We start from the raw sequence: 18,539 nt of genomic DNA on the forward strand, positions 1-18,539 counted from the left end.
GTGCCCAAACGCAGCCACCTGTGCCCAAACGCAGCCACCTGTGCCCAAACGCAGCCACCTGTGCCCAAACGCAGTCACTTGTGCCCACCAAACTTAGCCACCTGTGCCAAAACGCAGCCACTTGTGCCCGCCAAACTCAGCCACCTGTGCCAAAACGCAGCCACCTGTGCCCGCCAAACGCAGCCATCACTGACCCCCCCCCCCCCCCCAATTACTTTCTTTTAATAAATATATTACAAAGGATGGTGTGCCCCCGCTGTATGTGCTTTTAAAAAACTATGTCACTTCATACCAAATTTTGCCGGTATACGATCATGTGACTCCCGGCCGTCCCGCCCCTCTCTGCTCTCCTCTTCGCTCTCTGCTCACGTGTCTCCTGAGTCCTGACGTCAGCGGGGAATTCTCAGTCCCGCCCGCTGACTATAGTTATCGTATCAGAAGAGAGGCGGGCGGGACTGAGAAATCCCCGCTGACGTCAGGACTCAGGAGACGGAAGCGGAGAGCGAAGAAAAGAGCGGAGAGGGGCGGGCCGGGAGTCACATGATCGTATACCGGCGAAGTTCGGTATGAAGTGACATTGTTTTTTAAAAAAGCACATACAGCGGGGGCACACCATCCTTTGTAATATATTTATTAAAATAAAGACGGTTTAAAAATTTTCTCGAGCGCTTTCCCGGGAGGGGCGGGGCTACTAATGACGTCACCAAACATCGATTTTCGGGGTTTTATGCATCGATGCCGCATCGGGGACACCCGAATCGCGATGCATCGATGCAACGATTAATTTCAGCACCCCTACCCAAAATTGCCGCAGACATCCTTAGGGAAATTAATTCCTACTTCCCTACTAACGTAGACTCTGTTGACAATCTGATCTCGGTGTGGTCATCGCATAAGTGCGTTTTCAGGGGAATACTAATCAAGCACAGTCATGCAGTCAAGCAACGCAGTATTAAAACCCTGTCAGACCTCCTGGGGCGACTTCACACTTTAGAACGTCAGCACAAGACACAGCCAGATAATACTATCGAAGCGGAACTGGTTCGTCTGAGAGGCCATACGGGACCATTCCATGTATAAAGCGAAACATGTATTGTTAAAGTCCCGTCCTTTTTAGGAATACAGTGATAAATGTGGCCTACTACAAGCAAATGCCTTACGTGCCAAACGCTCTCAGACATACGTTCCCACACTTCTCTCATCTTCGGGCTCCAAGATTCATTCTTCTTCAGAACTAGCAGAGACTTTGTGTTTTTTACTCCAAATCATATAATTTGGACCCAACTTCTACTTCCCAGTCGGTGCCTCAAACGCTCTAGATATCTGCACTTATCTTCAAGAAACCGATCTCCCTAGACTGATGACGGAAGAGCAAGAGGACCTGTCTAAGCCTATTACGGCGAAGGAATTCTCATCAGCCATAGCCGACACTCAATAAGGCAAGGCACCCGGACCTGATGGTTTCACCCTCCCTTACTATAAGATGTACCAGGATTCTTTGGCGCCTCACTTCCTTGCAGCCTTCAATGCTGCGATGGATGGACACAACTTCCCTGCAGGTATGCTGCGCGCCTCAATATCAGTGATCCCTAAACCAGGTAAAGACCCGTTACAATGTACCAGTTACAGGCCAATTTCACTCCTGAACTGTGATGTGAAACTATTCACCAAAATCCTGGCCTCTAGAATGAATGTCTTATTGCAAAGCCTAATTGTAATGGACCAAGTTGTCTTTATTCAGACTAGAGAGGCTAGGGACAACACCATTCAGACACTGATCATTATAGAAAAAGAAAAACGATCTCGTATTCCCCTACTGCTCCTGTCCACAGATGCCGAGAAGGCCTTTGACAGGGTGGCTTTTCTCCTGGAGATGCTCAAATTCGTGGGAATGCAGGATCCCATCCTGTCATGGATATCGGCCATTTATGACAATCCCACAGCTACAGTACGGGTAAATGGTTATGACTCCAGCCCTTTCTCCATTTCGAACGGCAACAGACAGGGCTGCCCCCTGTCCCCATTGTTATTTGTTCTTCCCTTGGAGCCTTTGTTACACCACATCAAAAGTAATCAGTCCATTAAAGGAATTCGAACCGGCCAATATGAACATAAAGTGGCAGCCTACGCCGACAACCTTTTATTTTATATCACTGGACCCCTTACCTCTTTACCCTCCCTGCTACAGGAGCTTAAACGCTATGGTACCCGGTCTAACTTTAAAGTCAATCTGCAAAAGTCAGAGGCCCTGAATTTTTCATTGTCGGATTCCACCATTTGAAATCTGCGGCCCTTTTTCCCGTTCAAATGGGCTGCCCGCTCCATTCAATACCTGGGAACGAAAATCTCCGCAAATCTGCACGACATTACTCCCCTAAACTACCACCGCCGATCTTAAAAAGGTGGGACTCTTTGGCCCTTTCCTGGTTCGGCCGATGTAATATACTCAAAATGAATGCAATGCCCAGACTTTTGTACTTATTGCAAGCACTGCTGGTCAAAATACCCCACGTACAACGCCGTACATTCAATATTCATTAGATTCATTTGGCGCGGTAAGCACCCACGCCTCAGCAGAGCAGTATTACTAAGACCAAAGATTAAGGGAGGTCTCGGGTTTCCGGACCCAGCCCTATATTACACCGTGGCACATATGACCAGAGTTGTGGACTGGTGCCGACACAGGGACCTGAAACTCTGGGTATTGTTGGAACAAGAGGCTTCCCGGGCCCCACTTGCTGGTCTACCTTGGACAGGGAAAACTCATCTCACCCACTTGACTACCCATCCGCTGATTGGCCCTACTCTTACGGAACTGAATAGGTTTTTCCATTTATCCTCACTGAAAAGTTTCCCATGCCCAATGACGCCACTTGTTGGTCATACGGACTTTATACCTGGACTCACTGACCCATTGTTATTCTCGTAAGCTGCACAGGGACTCATAAGGGCCTCTTTGTTTCTGGGCTCCTCTGGTTGGACACCAACAGAGAACTTGCTCTATGGACAAGCTCCTCTCATATTAGATCACTGGAGGATTAATCAACTGTAGCATTTTTGTGGCTCACTACCCAAACCAGCCCTCTTTACCCGAAAGCCCCACTCCTTTGAGGAACTTTGCCTAGGAGAAGGTCTGACCCGGAGGTCCCTATCAACCTCCTACAAATTCCTACTAGATCTCCATGCCACAAGGGACCCCCTCATTCTTGGCAAAATGGGAAAGGGACTTGCAAGTAACCTTCACCGAACCCCAAAAAGAACACATACTTCGTTGTTAGCCTAGTACTTTATGAGAAAGTCCAAGATATGGCATAAGGTTTATTAATTTTAAGGCGGAGGGGGGTACGTCTGGGGTCCTTCCATCCATAGCGAGATCCCAAAGGGGGTGGCTGGGCGGGACCCTGGCCCTTTACCTTCTCTCCAATAAGTATATAAGAGATGTGGAGATTATTCTAGGAACAACGAATATACATGGATGGACAGCTATATCTCTGACTGTATGACACCTTATATTTTACGTAAATCTGTATGTGAGTGAAAATGGTCAGAATTGGAAGAGAGTAACCAGACAGCCTTGTCCACCTCATGCAGAGATAGTGGAGATATCATTTATTTGTATAACTCCCACAGGCCATGTTGGCAGAGAGATATGTTACTATTTCTTAAAACTTTTGGAATGTATACTGTATTTTCTATGTGAAAATTTCAATAAACATTATTGGAAAAGAAAAGAACGCATACTTTTTTGCGCACATAAATCTTCTCTATGTAGTAAATACCAAGAGACTACTTATAAAATAATGACGCGTTGGTATAGAACCCCTTCTGTTCTGGCTAAACTATTTCCTCAAAAACCGATCGTTGCTGGCGCTGCGGCCTACACTCAGGTACTCTCCTACATATTTTTGGGATTGCCCTGCGCTCCAAACTTTTTGGCAACTGGTGCTTAAGCTTATACATAAATTCACAGATATTTCCTTACATGATAACCCAGCTGCAGTCCTACTTAACCTCACCCTTTATCAAGGAAACGTTATCATAAATCCCTTCTCAAACATCTCCTTAATGCGGCACGGGCCTGCATCCCGCCTCTTTGGAAGCAACCGTCCGCACCAACGGTGGCCCACTGGTTAGCAAGAGCGAAGGACATTGAGCAAATGGAAGATCTGACCTCTGCTTTGCGAGATTAATCAGAGGAACATAAATCCACATGGTTTCACTAGGATCTCTTCCGCTTCTCTGATGAATTCCTCCAATGTTAGGACCTACCGTTTGGGAACTCTATTGAATGTCTAGGGCTATTGACCCTTCTGGCTCCCTAGGGGTGATACCCCAACCCCACTCCCCTCCTTTCTTTTTTTCCCTCTCTCCCTTTCCCTCTCTTCCAAAAAAAAAAAAAGTGATGGACACAGAAGCATATATCTACTAGGCTTCAGTTAGTGATGTGAGCCTGATTGATGGGTTCCCTTCACTCATGTGCAATTGTCTTTTATGGTTGTGCTTATCGCACTCGTTATTTCTATGCAATGCAAAGTTGTCTCTATAATTGTATCTGTGCCACATCTTTAAAGAATTAAAAAAAAAAAAAAAACAAACAGATACCACCTTAACACCCTTTTCATGTGTAGAATGGACTTGTCCTGGAACTATCAACTGAAATCTGGCCTGGTCAATCTAGTACTGGATGTGCACTTGACATTCATGAGCTTAAAGCTGTAGTCCATCTTGCAAGCATTTTACAATTCACATCTGCTTCTTTCCATGTCCTATTTGAGCAATGATGATCTGTTGTATACCTGTCAAGTACCAGAATTCGTTGATTACCAGCCACAATTTGCTTTTGTAATTTGCTGTAGGCTGAACCCCACATTGCCTTCAATAGAGGAGTTACCTGGATCATTCAGTCTTCCAGCTGAATGGGACCACAGGATGGTTTAGATAGTATCAGCTTGACATTCGTGTTTATCAGATCATGTGTCCAGACAAGGCGGCAGTGGAAATTCTTGCCAGTATTTTTGCCATGAAAGGTAGAAATTTATTTTTTCATCCATATATGTCATAGCCTTCAGCATATTATAAACAACTGATTCAACAAAGTTCAAATCATGACTAGAGTGATGAATTTCACCCCGCTTATAAATTTAGGAAAACCACCCAACATACTATTCTCCTCAGTCTAAGTATACCAATACTCAGACACCCAGAAATGTATGCTATGCCAAGCCATTATGCAGCATCTCACCTTAAATGTAGAATATAAATATCATTATGATTTTAACATATTAAAACATATTACAACATGTGTGAAGGGAGCAATGGTGCTGACACACCATGCTGCCCAGGTCGGGACAGACCAGGGACGAAGCCTGAGATCGAGTCCAGGAGGAACGAACCAAGATACAGGAGCTATTGATAAACACTCGGATGTGTTTCATGGTCAGAAAGACCAAAAAACGTGTTTGATGGTCATGAAGCCTCTGCAGAGGTACTTGAAGCATTAAAGCTGCAACAAGAGAGCCAGGAGGCTGAATGTTATGTCTTTACAGTGATGGTGAGAATCCCCTGCGTGGGAACAGCCATATGTATGAACGCACTTGCTTTAAAATAAGAGTGGGCTGCCATGCCCTAAAATACAGTTTTGGACTGGCGCAAGGCATTGTAAACGCACCTACCGTTTGAGTTTAATCACCACAATTTTACATTTGTTATTTAGGTGAACATGGCCACGGTGATTGTTAAGGTTGCTGTGCGATGTGGATAACGATAATTATGATGTTTTTTGTGGTTGGAATGACATCTAGTATTTGTAATAAACACTTTGTATGCGTAATCGATATATTTTTCTATTCCATTTCTTTTAACCACTTGTAAACCAGGCCTTTTTTTCCTGACACTTTGTTTATAATGTAAAAATCTGTATTTGTTGCTAGAAAACTACTTTGAATAGAACCCCCCCAAATGTAATAAAAGTAGATGTATATATATTATTTTTTTTTTTTTTTTTTTTTTAGCAGAGGCCCTAGAGAATAAAATGGTGGGTTTCGCAATTTTTTTTATGTCACACGGCATTTGTGCAGCAGTTTTTAGAATGCAAACTATGTGGAAAAAAATACACTTTACTGAATTTTAATGCACACAAACACAATATAATACCCAATTTGTAGGTAAAATATAAAAGCTGGTGTTATGCCATGTAAATAGATACCCAACACGTCACGCTTTAAAATTGCTCACGCTCTTGGAATGGAGACAAATTACGGTATTTAATAACCTCTATAGGCTGCGCTTTAAAGCCTGTACAGATTACCAGTTTAGTGTTACAGAGGATGTCTGGTGCTATACTTCTTGCTCTCACTCTGAGATTCGCAGCAATACCTCACATGTGTGGTGCGAATGCCGTTTACGTATCCATGCATGACAAATGCAATAGGTAGCAATAGGCAGCGATAGGTACTCTTTATGTATGGAGAGATCTGGTGCTGTTTACATTCAGGCAGGGCTGCTGATAGAAATCACAGGGCCCCCTTACAGACTACCTATCAGGGCCCACCCCCAAACATATTAAAATAATGGTTTTCACTAAAATACACTAAAAATCATTATTAGCAGACACAAACATAACTTAGAAAATTCCTGGTAAATGTAAAATATAAAACTGTATTGAGTTAATAAAAAAGTTCTGTGCGTAAATGAGGCTCATTCACATAGGTGCTCTGACCTGTACAGTGTGAATCAGTGTTTTTTTTTTTGGTTTTTTTTTTAAGCGTGGATATTCCTGTGCGCAGGCAGCCCATGTTATACTATGAGGATGCAGACAGCCTATGTAATACTATGGGGATGTATGAACACAGCCTCAGGTCCTCATTTTACAAGCACGTGGATGCAGGTGTAAGGCCCTCGAACATTGACACAGGGTCGGCGTAACCATTAGGCAGGACGGGCGGCAGGATAGGAGGCGGTAAAATCCTTGCTGACAAAGACTCTGCACTGCTCCCTGCTATTATACTCCCGCTGCATAGAGCAGTTTGGTGCTCTATTGCGGGATGCGGGGTGACAAGCCAGAGGATGAGCCGGATGGGGATAAGGATAAACGAGCGCAGGTGGAATCTGTGTGGGCAGCTGCGAGAGGAGCGTCTTCTCCCCAGGCACCATGACTTGTAGTGTGGAGCTCGAGAGCAGCTATACCTCTATCTCTGGCACTCCACAGCCTATGGCATCCTGTCATAGTCACACAGTGAGAGCAGGGAAAGCCAGCTTACACAGGAGTCGGGCTGTGTTCTGTCTCCACTGTCCTCCTAACCCCGCCCTCACTCTGCTGCTTCTCCAATCCGATACTCCGCGTCCCATTTGTGCCTGCCCAACCCCGCCCACACTCCATCCACATGCATGCCATGTATTGCTCTGTGCTGCGAGAGGAGTTTTGTGAACAGCTGAGCGTCACTTTTCAATAATAGATGCTACAACTCTGATGGACACCAGACTGAATGGGGGAGACATAATTGGTGAGGGTGACTTCCAGCCCCAGAACAAACCCCCCTCTCCATTCCCACCACTTTGGGCTCTGCACCTTCTTCCACCCTCCCCCTTTCTTTCTCTTTCTACCCCCCTCTTTTCCTTATACCTCGCTTCCTCCTCCTCATCCACCTCTCTCCCCTCATTCTCTCCCCCACTAGTCTAGGGCCTGGCCTGTCTACATACCACCCTGTGATCCTGGCCTGTCCACATACCACCCTGTGACTCTGGCCTGTCCATATACCACCCTAGCTATATACCACCCTGTGACCCTGGCCTGCCCATATACCACCCTGGCCTGTCCATACACCTGTGGACCAAGGCTGGTGTGAGGAAGCGAGCTGGTGTCGCCACTATTTGTCTTTAGAACAGGTCCAGGGGTGCAGATGCGGGCGTGCGGACCACGTCTGAAGAAAGAGTGGCAAGGAGCCGCAAAAATCTCCACCCCCGCCACCTCCACCGTATACATGGGCAGGGAGCAGTGGGTGGAGTCAGGGACAGAGCAAAGGGGAGGCGGCGGCAAAATGAGGTTTCGCCTAGGGTGTCAAAAATCCTTGCACCAGGCCTGCATTGACAGTGTGTATTCAGCACACCTATCAAATTAGGACCTGCAGCTTTGTTCATACAGCTGCTGCATTCTTATAGAGTAACAGACAGCTCTTGCTGCACAAACAGCTCATTCACACTGTATGGGTCAGAGAACCTGTGTGAATAGCTAGAATAGCCGATCACTTCCTGAAAAAGCCGATACCGGGATGATGCCTGTAGAGTGGCTATGATAGGTGTTATGATGTGATCAAGATTTAAGTTAATATTTTCTGTTCGCTTAGGCATTGTAGCATTCGGAAAAGGATGAATATAAATTAATAAATAAATGCATTTGTTACCTTAGTGCACGTAGAGTAGAAATAAAAATAGCAATCATCTCCTTGGTTTGACATATGGATCTGAAGGTGTATGTAGTAAAACCAACCGTAATGAGCAACTAAAAGGGGGTACAGACGTTTCAGGATACACCAAGAACCTGCTGGAAAACACAAACATACAAAATAAACACAGTTCTTTCATAAATAAAATTGTATTGTGTATGTATGTATATATATATATATATATATATATATATATATATATATATATATATATATATATATACACACACATACATACACACACACATATACACACCTCCTACTAAGAGGTACAAATGGTCTGCAAAAAACAGGATGCGTGTATGTATTTATATGCATTTGCGATAGATAGATTTTTTTTTTTTTGTTTGCATGTTGTATGTATGCACGCGTGTGTGTAGGGGGGGCGCTACTGCTCCCGTTGCAATAATGTGCCTAAAGGTAGGGGCTTCCCTATAAATAAACCATGGGAAAGAAGGAACAGCAGGGCAGAGAACCCTGCCTTTTTTAATATATTTCAATGCTTAGCAAAAATCCTCCCAAATGTCTTATATTTGTACATTATGATTCAAAATAAGTTTTTACAAGTTGTTACTAGCCTGTATGTTAGAAACCAAAGAACTCTAATCCATTGCCTTAACCTCTTGGATCTCACCATCAATAACAAATTTAGTGTAACCTTTCTTCTAACAGTCAAAGTCTGAGATTGTTCTTCACAGGGGAATTTTCTGTCCTAGTTCCGCTGAATGCAAAAAATTGTCCCCCTAGGGATGTTGCATAACTACGTTTTGTGGTGGCAACCGTCAAGGGGGATGTAGCCATTCTGGTCGATGGGTTTGAAATAATTACGGGATTTGAAATGACGTAAAAAAAAAAAAAAAAAAAAAAAAAAAAAACCTGATTGAGATCAATATTTCAGGTCAGAGAAATATATTTTTTTTTATTATTAACCACTTCAGCCCCGAGCCTCGTTTTGAGATTTGGTTTTAAAAATAATTTTTTTATGCTAGAAAATTACTTAGAACCCCCAAACATTATAATTTTTTTTTCTAACACCCTAGAGAATAAAATGGCGGTCGCTGCAATACTATGTCACATCGCATTTGCGCAGCTGTCTTACAAGCTCACTTTTTTTGGCACAAATACACTTTGTTGACTAAAAAAATAAATGAAATAGGACAACAGTAAAGTTAACCCATTTTTTTTTATATTGTGAAAGATAAAGTTACGCCGAGTACATTGATACCAAACATGTCAAGCTTCAAAATTTTGCCCGCTCCTGGATTGGCGACAAACTTTTACCCTTAAAAATCTCCATAGGCGATGTTTAAAAAAATTCTACAGGTTGCATGTTTTGATTAACAGAGGAGGTCTAGGGCTAGAATTATTGCTCTTGCTCTAACGATCATGGCAATATCTCACATGTGTGGTTTGAACACAGTTTTCATATGCGGGCGCTGCTCACGTATGCGTTCGCTTCTGCATGAGAGCTCAGGGGGACGGGGTGCGTTTAAAAACCTTTTTTTTTTCTCATTTACTTTACCTTTTATTTTTACACTGTTTAAAAAAAATGTTGTCACTTTTATTCCTATTACAAGGAATCCCTTGTAATAGAAAAAAAAAAAGCGTGACAGGACATCTTAAATATGAGATCTGGGATCAAAAAGATCTCATATTTACACTAAAATGCAATAATAAGAGCTATGGGCGGAAGTGACGCTTTGACATCGCTTCCGCCCTGCAATGGTATGGAGACCGGTGAGAGCCATCTTCCCCTCACTCAGCTTCATACCACACACGGCCTTTGCCACTGCCGTCAGCTCCGGTAAGCAGCGGAGGGCACCTGAGTGCCGCAGGAGGGGGGCCCCCTCCCGACATCGATAAAAGTGATCTCGCGCCGAATCTGCCGCAGAGTCCACTTTTATCCGAAAGCGGACCGTCCGCTGAAGAAGAGGATAAAGGGGTTATGGTAGCTAGCTGCTGCCATAACAACAATATTCCTCTTCAAATAGCCAACGTATACTGACGGCGGGTGGTCCATAAGTAGTTAAGCCTTTCCATAGGAGGCTTCTAAACTGGCCATGTAACACTCCCAAACCATAAACAAATCAAACTGGGGTCAATCGACTAATGCGATAAGGGTATCATGTTAGTAATTTGCAGAAATTATCACATGCAGTAAAAGAAAGAGGAGGAGGGAGGAGGAGGAGGATTTGTGGCACACAACTGAAAAAAAAAAAATCGAAGTTACTTACCGGTAACGTTTTTTCCAAGAGTCTTTCAAGACAGCACACTTGAGAGACCTCGGCTCCTCCCTTCTTAGGAAACACCGCCTCCACCAGACCTTTAAGTCGCCCCTTCCCTCCAGCCCGTCAGTTTTTGCACGAGAACCTCCGGCCAGTCTAGGGAGACACAAGAACACATCATAACAACCTTCATATTCCTGATGTTCTCACGTCCTAGTGGCAAGACAATATTTTGGGTGGGTACCGTTGCTGTCCTGAAAGACTGTTGGAAAAAACGTTACCGGTAAGTAACTTCGATTTTCCCTATTTCGTCTTTTAGGACAGCACACTTGAGAGGATAAACGAGCACTTACCCTAGAGGGTGGGACTACTGCCTGTAGAACTTTACGCCCAAAGGCCTGGTCCTGGGCGAGACAATAAGTCCAGTCTGTAGTGCTTAACCAAAGTCTTAAAACTTGACTACGTTGCTGCTCTTCAGATTTGATCGGGTGTAGCACCAGCCCACTCTGCCTGTGACGTTGCCATAGCCCTAGTGGAATGAGCCCTAATACCTTCCGGTACTTCCACCCCCTTTGCTATATAGGCCTAACTGATAGCCAATCTTAGCCATCTGGCTATAGTGTCTAGAGGCTTTGGAACCCTTCCTTGTCCCTGAAAAAGAAACAAAAAAGGAATCGGATTTCTTAAACTGTTCCGTAATCTCCAGGTATTTTAATGCACATCTTCTGACATCCAACTTGTGGAACACATGCTCCTGTTCCTTCACAGGATTTGAACAAAAAGTGGGTAAACAGATTTCCTGGCTTCTATGAAATTCAGAAACCACCTTCGGAAAAAAGGCCGGATCGGTTTTAAAAATAATCCTATCCGGAAAAACTTGAAAAAAAAGGTGCCCTCCTAGAGAGAGCTTGTAGCTCACTAACCCTCCTTGCAGTAGTGATGGCTACTAAGAAAACCATCTTGAGGGTTAAAAACTTCACCATACAAGACTCAATAGGTTCAAAAGGATCCTCTGTAAGAGCCTGCAATACTAAGGATAGATCCCATATCGGAAAGAGGTGAGAGCTGACTGGTCTCTGCCTTCTTAAAGCTCTAAAAAAACCTGGATATCCAAGGATTTACTGCTAGCTGTTGTTCAAGGAATACACTTAAAGCCGACACCTGACTTTAAAGGGTACTAAGTGCCAACCCCTTATCTGCCCCACTCTGTAGGAACTCTAGCACTGCTACTGGACTGCGAACACTAAAGGAGCTCTCTGTGCACCAAGAATTGAATTTCTTCCAGACCTTCAAATAGATCATGCGCGTCTCTTCTTTCCTAGAATTTAGAAGAGTTGTTACCAATCCTTCGGAAAACCCCTTACTTCTCAGCATGTCCTCTTCAGTAGCCAGGTAGCCAGATTCCACCTGAGGGCAGCAGATTGGGCCTTGATAGAGTAGATCTTCCCTGACCGGCAATATCCAGGGTGGTTCCACCGCCAGCTTCTTTAGGACTGGGAACCATGGCCTCCCGGGCCAGTGTGGCGCTATCAAGATAAGGGTCATGTCCTCTAACTGGAATTTCCTCAAGGCCGTAGGCAACAGAACGGGGGGGGCATAGCATTTGGAAAAATGTCAGCTCTGAGACAGAGCGTCCACCCCTACTGCCCCATCCCACCGGTTCAGGGAGAAGAAGAGGGGAGCTTTTGTGTGCTCTCTCCTGAAGCAAAAAGGTCCACACATGGGACTCCCCACTTCTGGATAATCATCTTGTAGATGACTTGACTGAGGACCCAGTCTCTCTCCCTCAACTTCCTCCGGCTGAGGAAGTCTGCTCTCTGGTTTAACTCCCCCTTTAGGTGAACTGCTGATAGTGAGAGCACCGTGACCTCGGCCCAACTTAAAATTGTTTCCGTCAGAGCCCAAAGGGAACCGCTTCTGGTGCTCCCCCGTCGGTTGATGTAAGCAACTGCTGAGGAATTGTCTGAGCGGATCTGCACATGATGTCCCCGGAGCTCCAGTTGGAAAGCTCTGAAAGCCAGAAAAATGGCCCTCAGTTCTCTCCATTTCGAGGACTGTCTTGCGTCCTCGACTCTCCAGGAACCCTGCGCCAGACTCGCCCCCGGGTGTGCTCCCCAACCTGTGCCGCTTGCGTCTGTTGTAACAATCTTGGACACAGGCAGTACCCATTCCAGACCCTGCAATAGGTTTGCTGCCTTCCTCCACCTCCACAGGGATCTCTTTACCCGTACTGGAATAAAAACCGCTGAGTCCAGGGACTTCTGAGTGCGGTCCCAAACTTCCAGAATGAACAACTGTAAAGGCCGGAAGTGCAATCCTGCCCATCTTAATGCTGGGAGGGCAGCTGTCAGCAATCCCAAGGCTGACCAGGGGCGGATCCAGAGTCTAGTCTCGGGAGGGGCACTGCCAGAAAATATATTTTTTTTAGGGGTAAATCTATCGGGGAAATGGCTGGTGTTGGCGCTTCAATCATCACGGCACCATAGTTGTTATGGTGTCAGGATGATTGAAGCGCATTATTACTATTATTACATTGTTATAAAAAATTAAATCGTTTAACTCACCATAATGCAGAATCAGTGGGAGCCCCGAGTGTGTCACTTGCCACGTCACCTGTCACCAGCTGCAGATTGTCACTTGCTACGTCGCCTGCCACACGTTGCGGATTGTCACTTGCCACGTCGCCTGCCACCAAATGCAGATTGTCACTTGGCACGTCACTTGCCACGTCGCCTGTCACCAGATTCAGATTGTCACTTGCCACGTCGCCTGTCACCAGATGCAGATTGTCACTTGCCACGTCACTTACCACGTCGCCTGTCACCAGATGCAGAGTGCCACTTGCCACGTCGCCTGTCACCAGATGCAGAGTGCCACTTGCCACATCGCCTGTCACCAGATGCAGAGTGCCACTTGCCACATCGCCTGTCACCAGATGCAGATTGTCACTTGCCACATCGCCTGCCACACGTTGTGGATTGTCTCTTGCCACATCGCCTGCCACCAAATGCGGATTGTCCCTTGCCACGTCGCCTGTCACCAGATGCAGATTGTCACTTGCCATGTCGCCTGCCACACGTTGCGGATTGTCACTTGCCACGTCGCCTGTCACCAGATGCAGATTGTCTCTTGCCACGTCACTTGCCACGTCGCCTGTCTCCAGATTGTCACTTGCCACGTCGCGGATTGTCACTTGCCACATTGCCTGCCACCAAATGCGGATTGTCACTTGCCACGTCGCCTGTCACCAGATGCAGATTGTCACTTGCCACGTTGCCTGTCACCAGATGCAGACTGTCACGTCACCTGCCACACACTGCGGATTGACAGTCACTTGCTCTGTCACTTTCCTGCTAAGGTGGTCTCTTGTGTCCCAGAGTCAGGCAGCAGAGAGATGATGTAATCTCTCTGCTTCCGTCACTGCCTGCACAGTGAGGGGGGAACTGCAGGGATGCAGGGCGGGCGCCAGGCGGTGAGAGATGATGTAATCTCTCTGCTCCCCCGCCCGCCGGCTCCCTAATTGGCCAGCAGCGCGCTCACACATCGAGCCGCACAGCTGCTCATCCGCGTTCTCACCAACTGAGCCGCCGGACCAGCCCGCTGTCTCTCTCCCGCGGAGCCGCCCGCCGGCTCTCTTACCTACAGAGCCGACCGGTGGCTCTCATACCTACGGAGCCGCCCGCTGGCTCTCTCATCACCCTCATTCTCGGAGGGGGCAATTGCCCCGTTGCCCCCCCCCTGGATCCGCCCCTGAGGCTGACATGGCCTTTCTTATGGAGATTTGTTGATTGCCCTGCAGAACTGCCAAAGCTCTGTCTATTTTGCAAATTTTTTCTACAGGAAGAAAAAACTTTCCGTTGGGTTGAGTCCAGGATGTAACCTAGGAACGTAATCCTCAGGGATGGAACCAGGCTGGATTTCTCCAAATTTAAGAGCCATCCCAGATGTTCCAACATACCCCTTGCCATCTGCAAATCCCGGACCAGCAGCACCAGCGAAGGAGCAAAAAGGAGCAGGTCGTCCAGGTATGCGATTACCGATATTCCCTGAAGACGCAGAAAAGCCAGAGCCTCCACCATAACTTTGGTGAATATCCGGGGCAAAGAGGATAACCCAAAGGGAAGGGCTTGGAACTTAAGATGCACTACTTCCTCCCCGGACCTTACTGCTAGTCTGAGGAATTTCTGACTGTCCTCTGCGATCGGAATGTGCAGATAGGCGTCCCTTAGATCTATGGACACCATGTAGCAATTCGGAGGAAGTAGTGTTTTCACAGAAAAAATGGAATCCATCCAAAACTTTGTAGGAGATTGATAGGTTCAGGGGTTTCAAGTTCAGGGTGAGCCTGAATTTCCCTGAAGGCTTCCAAACCACAAAGATGTGGGTATAGAAACCCCTGCCCATTTCTCCGGATGGGACACGTGATATTACATCCTGCTGTTCTAGATCCTCCAGTGAAGCTAGTAATGCCGCCGCCTTCTCCGCACACTTTGGCAAGTCCGTAACTAGCAGCCTGTGTGGGGGGGGCTTGAGAATTCTAATCTGTACCCCCTCCTTACAATCCCTAGTATTAACAGATTGGAGGTAACTGACTCCTATTGTGGGAGGAAGGCCCCCAGTCTTCCTCCCACTGGGGTTAACCTCTCATTGGGGTTTTCAGGGCTGTTCAGGAGGGCGAAAAATCACTCCCCTGCGCCCTCTGCCCTTGTTGGTCCAAACTTTTTTCTGAGACTCTGCTCTCGGAAAATTAAACTTCCTTTGTGAGCGCGTTTTCTTTTTAGGCTGTTCCCCCAACTTTTTCTTTAAGGGGAAGGCCTTCTTTTTATCGTCCGTTCGATCAAGAACAGCCTCCAGATCCGGACCGAACAGTAAGTTCCCCGTGAAAGGGACTCCACAAAGCTTGATTTTTGATGCATTGTCCCCCTGCCAGGTCTTTAACCAAAGAGCTCTTCTGGCCGAATTGGCCAAAGCAGAAGATCTAGCAGACATGACTCCGCTGAGGCGTCAGCAATGTATGTGATCCCCTTCAAAAGCATTGGAAAAGGAGGAGAGAATCGTCTCCTTAGCGGTCCCAGCATCAATATGAGCTTTTATATGTGTTAGCCATTGCTCCATGTTACGTGCCACCACTGTGACGGCCATGGCAGGCTTAAGGTTGCCTAGAGAGGAATCCCAGGACTTTTTAAGTAGAGAATACATCCGCTTGTCAATGGGGTCTACGAGCATCCCCATATCTTCAAACGCCAAGTCTGTTTTTCTGGATACCTGAGAGAATGCTGCATCCAGTCTAGGTGACTTGTTCCAAACAGCAGCTTCATCCTCTGAAAAAGGGAATCTGCGCTTTAATGCTCTGGAAAAGAAAGGTTTCCTTTCTGGGTCCCGCCATTCCTTTTTAATGGTGTCTACTAGAACCTCATGTACCGGAAAGACCTTTTTCTTCTGCTCTCCAAGACCCACGTACATTCGGTCATGTAGAGACAGAGATTTCTTCTCCTCTTGGATACCTAGGGTGGTGTGGATTGCTCCCAAGAGCACTTCCACTTCCTCCAAGGAGAGTTTGTATCGGGGGGTTCTGGAGGACTCGCCGTCCACCTTCTCTCCGTCTCATTCTCTTGAGGAATGTGAGAATGCACTATCTGGTTCATCCTCCAAAGCCTCTCTGGAGCCCCCCGGTAACTCCTCACTGACGGAGGGACCTGAAGGACCGGGTGCGACATCTTGCTGCGCTGGCAGAGGACCGGCTGGGGGCTGTATAGGCTGAAAATTTTCAAACAATGCTTTAAAAGATTGAAAAGTGCTGGAAAGGGGGGGCGGAGCCGGCGAGCGAGGAGAATGGCCGTGTGAGACAACAGCTCCCAGCCACACGGATCCTCCAGAGCCATTTACAGCAAAATAAGGCACTATTAAACAGCGGTTCTTCAACCTCCTAGCTCGGGGACACCCAAGGAGCATGCCGAGGAAGAGGAAGGATAGAAGAGTGCCTGGTAAGATGACAGATTTCTACACACTGGCCGGCCGTTCGAGCCGCCAAAATTGCGCCGGCGGCATGCAGGGCTCTTCCTCCTCTCACAGCCAGACATCCAAAACGGGATGGATGGCAGAGCAGTCCCTACAGACACAGGCTACCCAAAGGCTATCCAGATAACAATCTTCCTCATGTTCAAATAGCCCTGTGAAATCTAAACTGAAAGTAACAGAGCACACTCCTGCAGACACTCATGAAGGGGATAATTGCAATGCATTAGATGACACTTTGGAGTTCCAGGATGCCATAGCAGCTTTCCCAACAAGCAATCAGCCTGTCATGGACTCTACTTTAAAAGATATGTTAATGTCCCTGAGAAGTGCAATCCACACAGACATGCTACAGCTTATGAAGCAGTGCAAATCTGAGGTAAATGAAGTGAGTGACAGAGTAACCCATATAGAAAATAAAATGGGGGAGTTCACGGAAACATTCAACAATATGGTTGACGCACATAATGACCATGAGGATGACATAATTTGGCTCAAGTCAAAGGTCGCCGACCTCAAGGACCGTTCCAGACGGAACAACATTAAAATTAGAGGCATCCCCGAGACGGTTAAAATGGCAGATTTAACAGCTTTTCTGACCAATATAATGAAAGAAACCCTCCCTGACCTACCTCTGGAAGAATTGGTCATAGACCGCATTCATAGACTACCAAAACACATCCCTGAAAAGTTAACCAGAGACACCATCGCAAGAATTCATTATTATAAAGTCAAAGAAAAATTCATGTACGCCACAAGACGAGCGGAATGCAAAGGAGGCGCAACCTCATGACCATAACTAAACCACTCAGAAACCACAATATCACTTATCGCTGGAACTACCCTGCCAACTTACTAATAACCAAGGGAGACCGCAAATCCTCTAAATTCTCTAGAGGAGGGTATTCAGTTACTGGAGAAGTGGAAAATCCTGCCTAGAGAGGAAAATGGGGATCAAAATGCTCTGAATACCCCTTCTGATCCCACAGGATGACCCTATGTAGACATGCGCACATAGTGCCTTACTACTATTATTTGAACTCAATACAATCCGAAGAATCCAACCGGTGTTAAATTCTATTTGTCTACACCCCCAAATCAGCAGATTAATTTCCTGCTCAGATTTCAACAGAAATCGCAATTTTTTATAGAGTGAGTGGTTCGACACACTCTTGTTGTTTTTGTTCTTTTCAGTTTGCCGTTTTATTTTCCCAAGTTCCGAAATTTGCAAGTCTCACTGAAATTTCTAAAGAATCTCCATTTCACAGTACAGATTTTCTGTTCTTATCCAAGTGAACTCAAGGACCCACATCTTCAAACCACAAACTCCTTCCACCAGCAGGTTCATCATCAGGGTAAGACTTTATTAACTTTATAAGAAATACACCACCCCCCCTGCCAAAGGGGTATCTGTGTTCCTAACAATGGCATTTAAAATTACATCCTTGAATGTCAACGGCCTTAACAGCCCACAGAAGAGGCATATGTTATGGAAGGAAGCCCGTACCCAAAATTGTGATATGTTCTGCATCCAAGAAACTCATTTCAAGGCACAGAACCATCCAAGCCTGACACACAGTCAATACCCTCATGCATATTTTGCATGCGCTCCAACAAAAAAAAAAAAAGTTGCCATTTTAGTAAAGCAAACAGTGGCATTTCAACATATCTCCAGCCAATGTGACAAAGATGGTAGGTATATTATTTTATCATGCAAGATCAATAATACAGCCTACACCATCGTAAATGTCTATGCACCAAACACCAGGCAAATAAGTTTTTTAAATAAGCTTTGGAAGAAAGTCAAACAACAAAATTCCAGCCACATCATCCTTTGCGGTGACCTAAATGCTATTTC

General features: G+C 45.9%; 1 protein-coding gene across 7 annotated transcripts in view; it reads right to left on the reverse strand.

The window, feature by feature from the left end:
• Positions 1 to 18,539, reverse strand: part of ZC3H11A (zinc finger CCCH-type containing 11A) — a 754,301-nt gene that overhangs the window by 647,491 nt on the left and 88,271 nt on the right. For 5 of the 7 annotated variants that reach the window (XM_073615852.1, XM_073615851.1, XM_073615846.1 and 2 more), the window contains one exon: positions 8,400 to 8,539. In XM_073615852.1, coding sequence (XP_073471953.1) covers positions 8,400 to 8,453 — 54 coding nt within the window. In that variant the 5' untranslated portion in view covers positions 8,454 to 8,539. The remainder of the gene's footprint in view (positions 1 to 8,399; positions 8,540 to 18,539) is intronic. The other 2 variants (XM_073615848.1, XM_073615849.1) reach the window with 1 other exon arrangement.

The sequence above is a fragment of the Aquarana catesbeiana genome, linkage group LG02 (assembly GCF_042186555.1).
Source record: "Aquarana catesbeiana isolate 2022-GZ linkage group LG02, ASM4218655v1, whole genome shotgun sequence".
NCBI classification, from domain to species: Eukaryota; Metazoa; Chordata; class Amphibia; order Anura; family Ranidae; genus Aquarana; species Aquarana catesbeiana.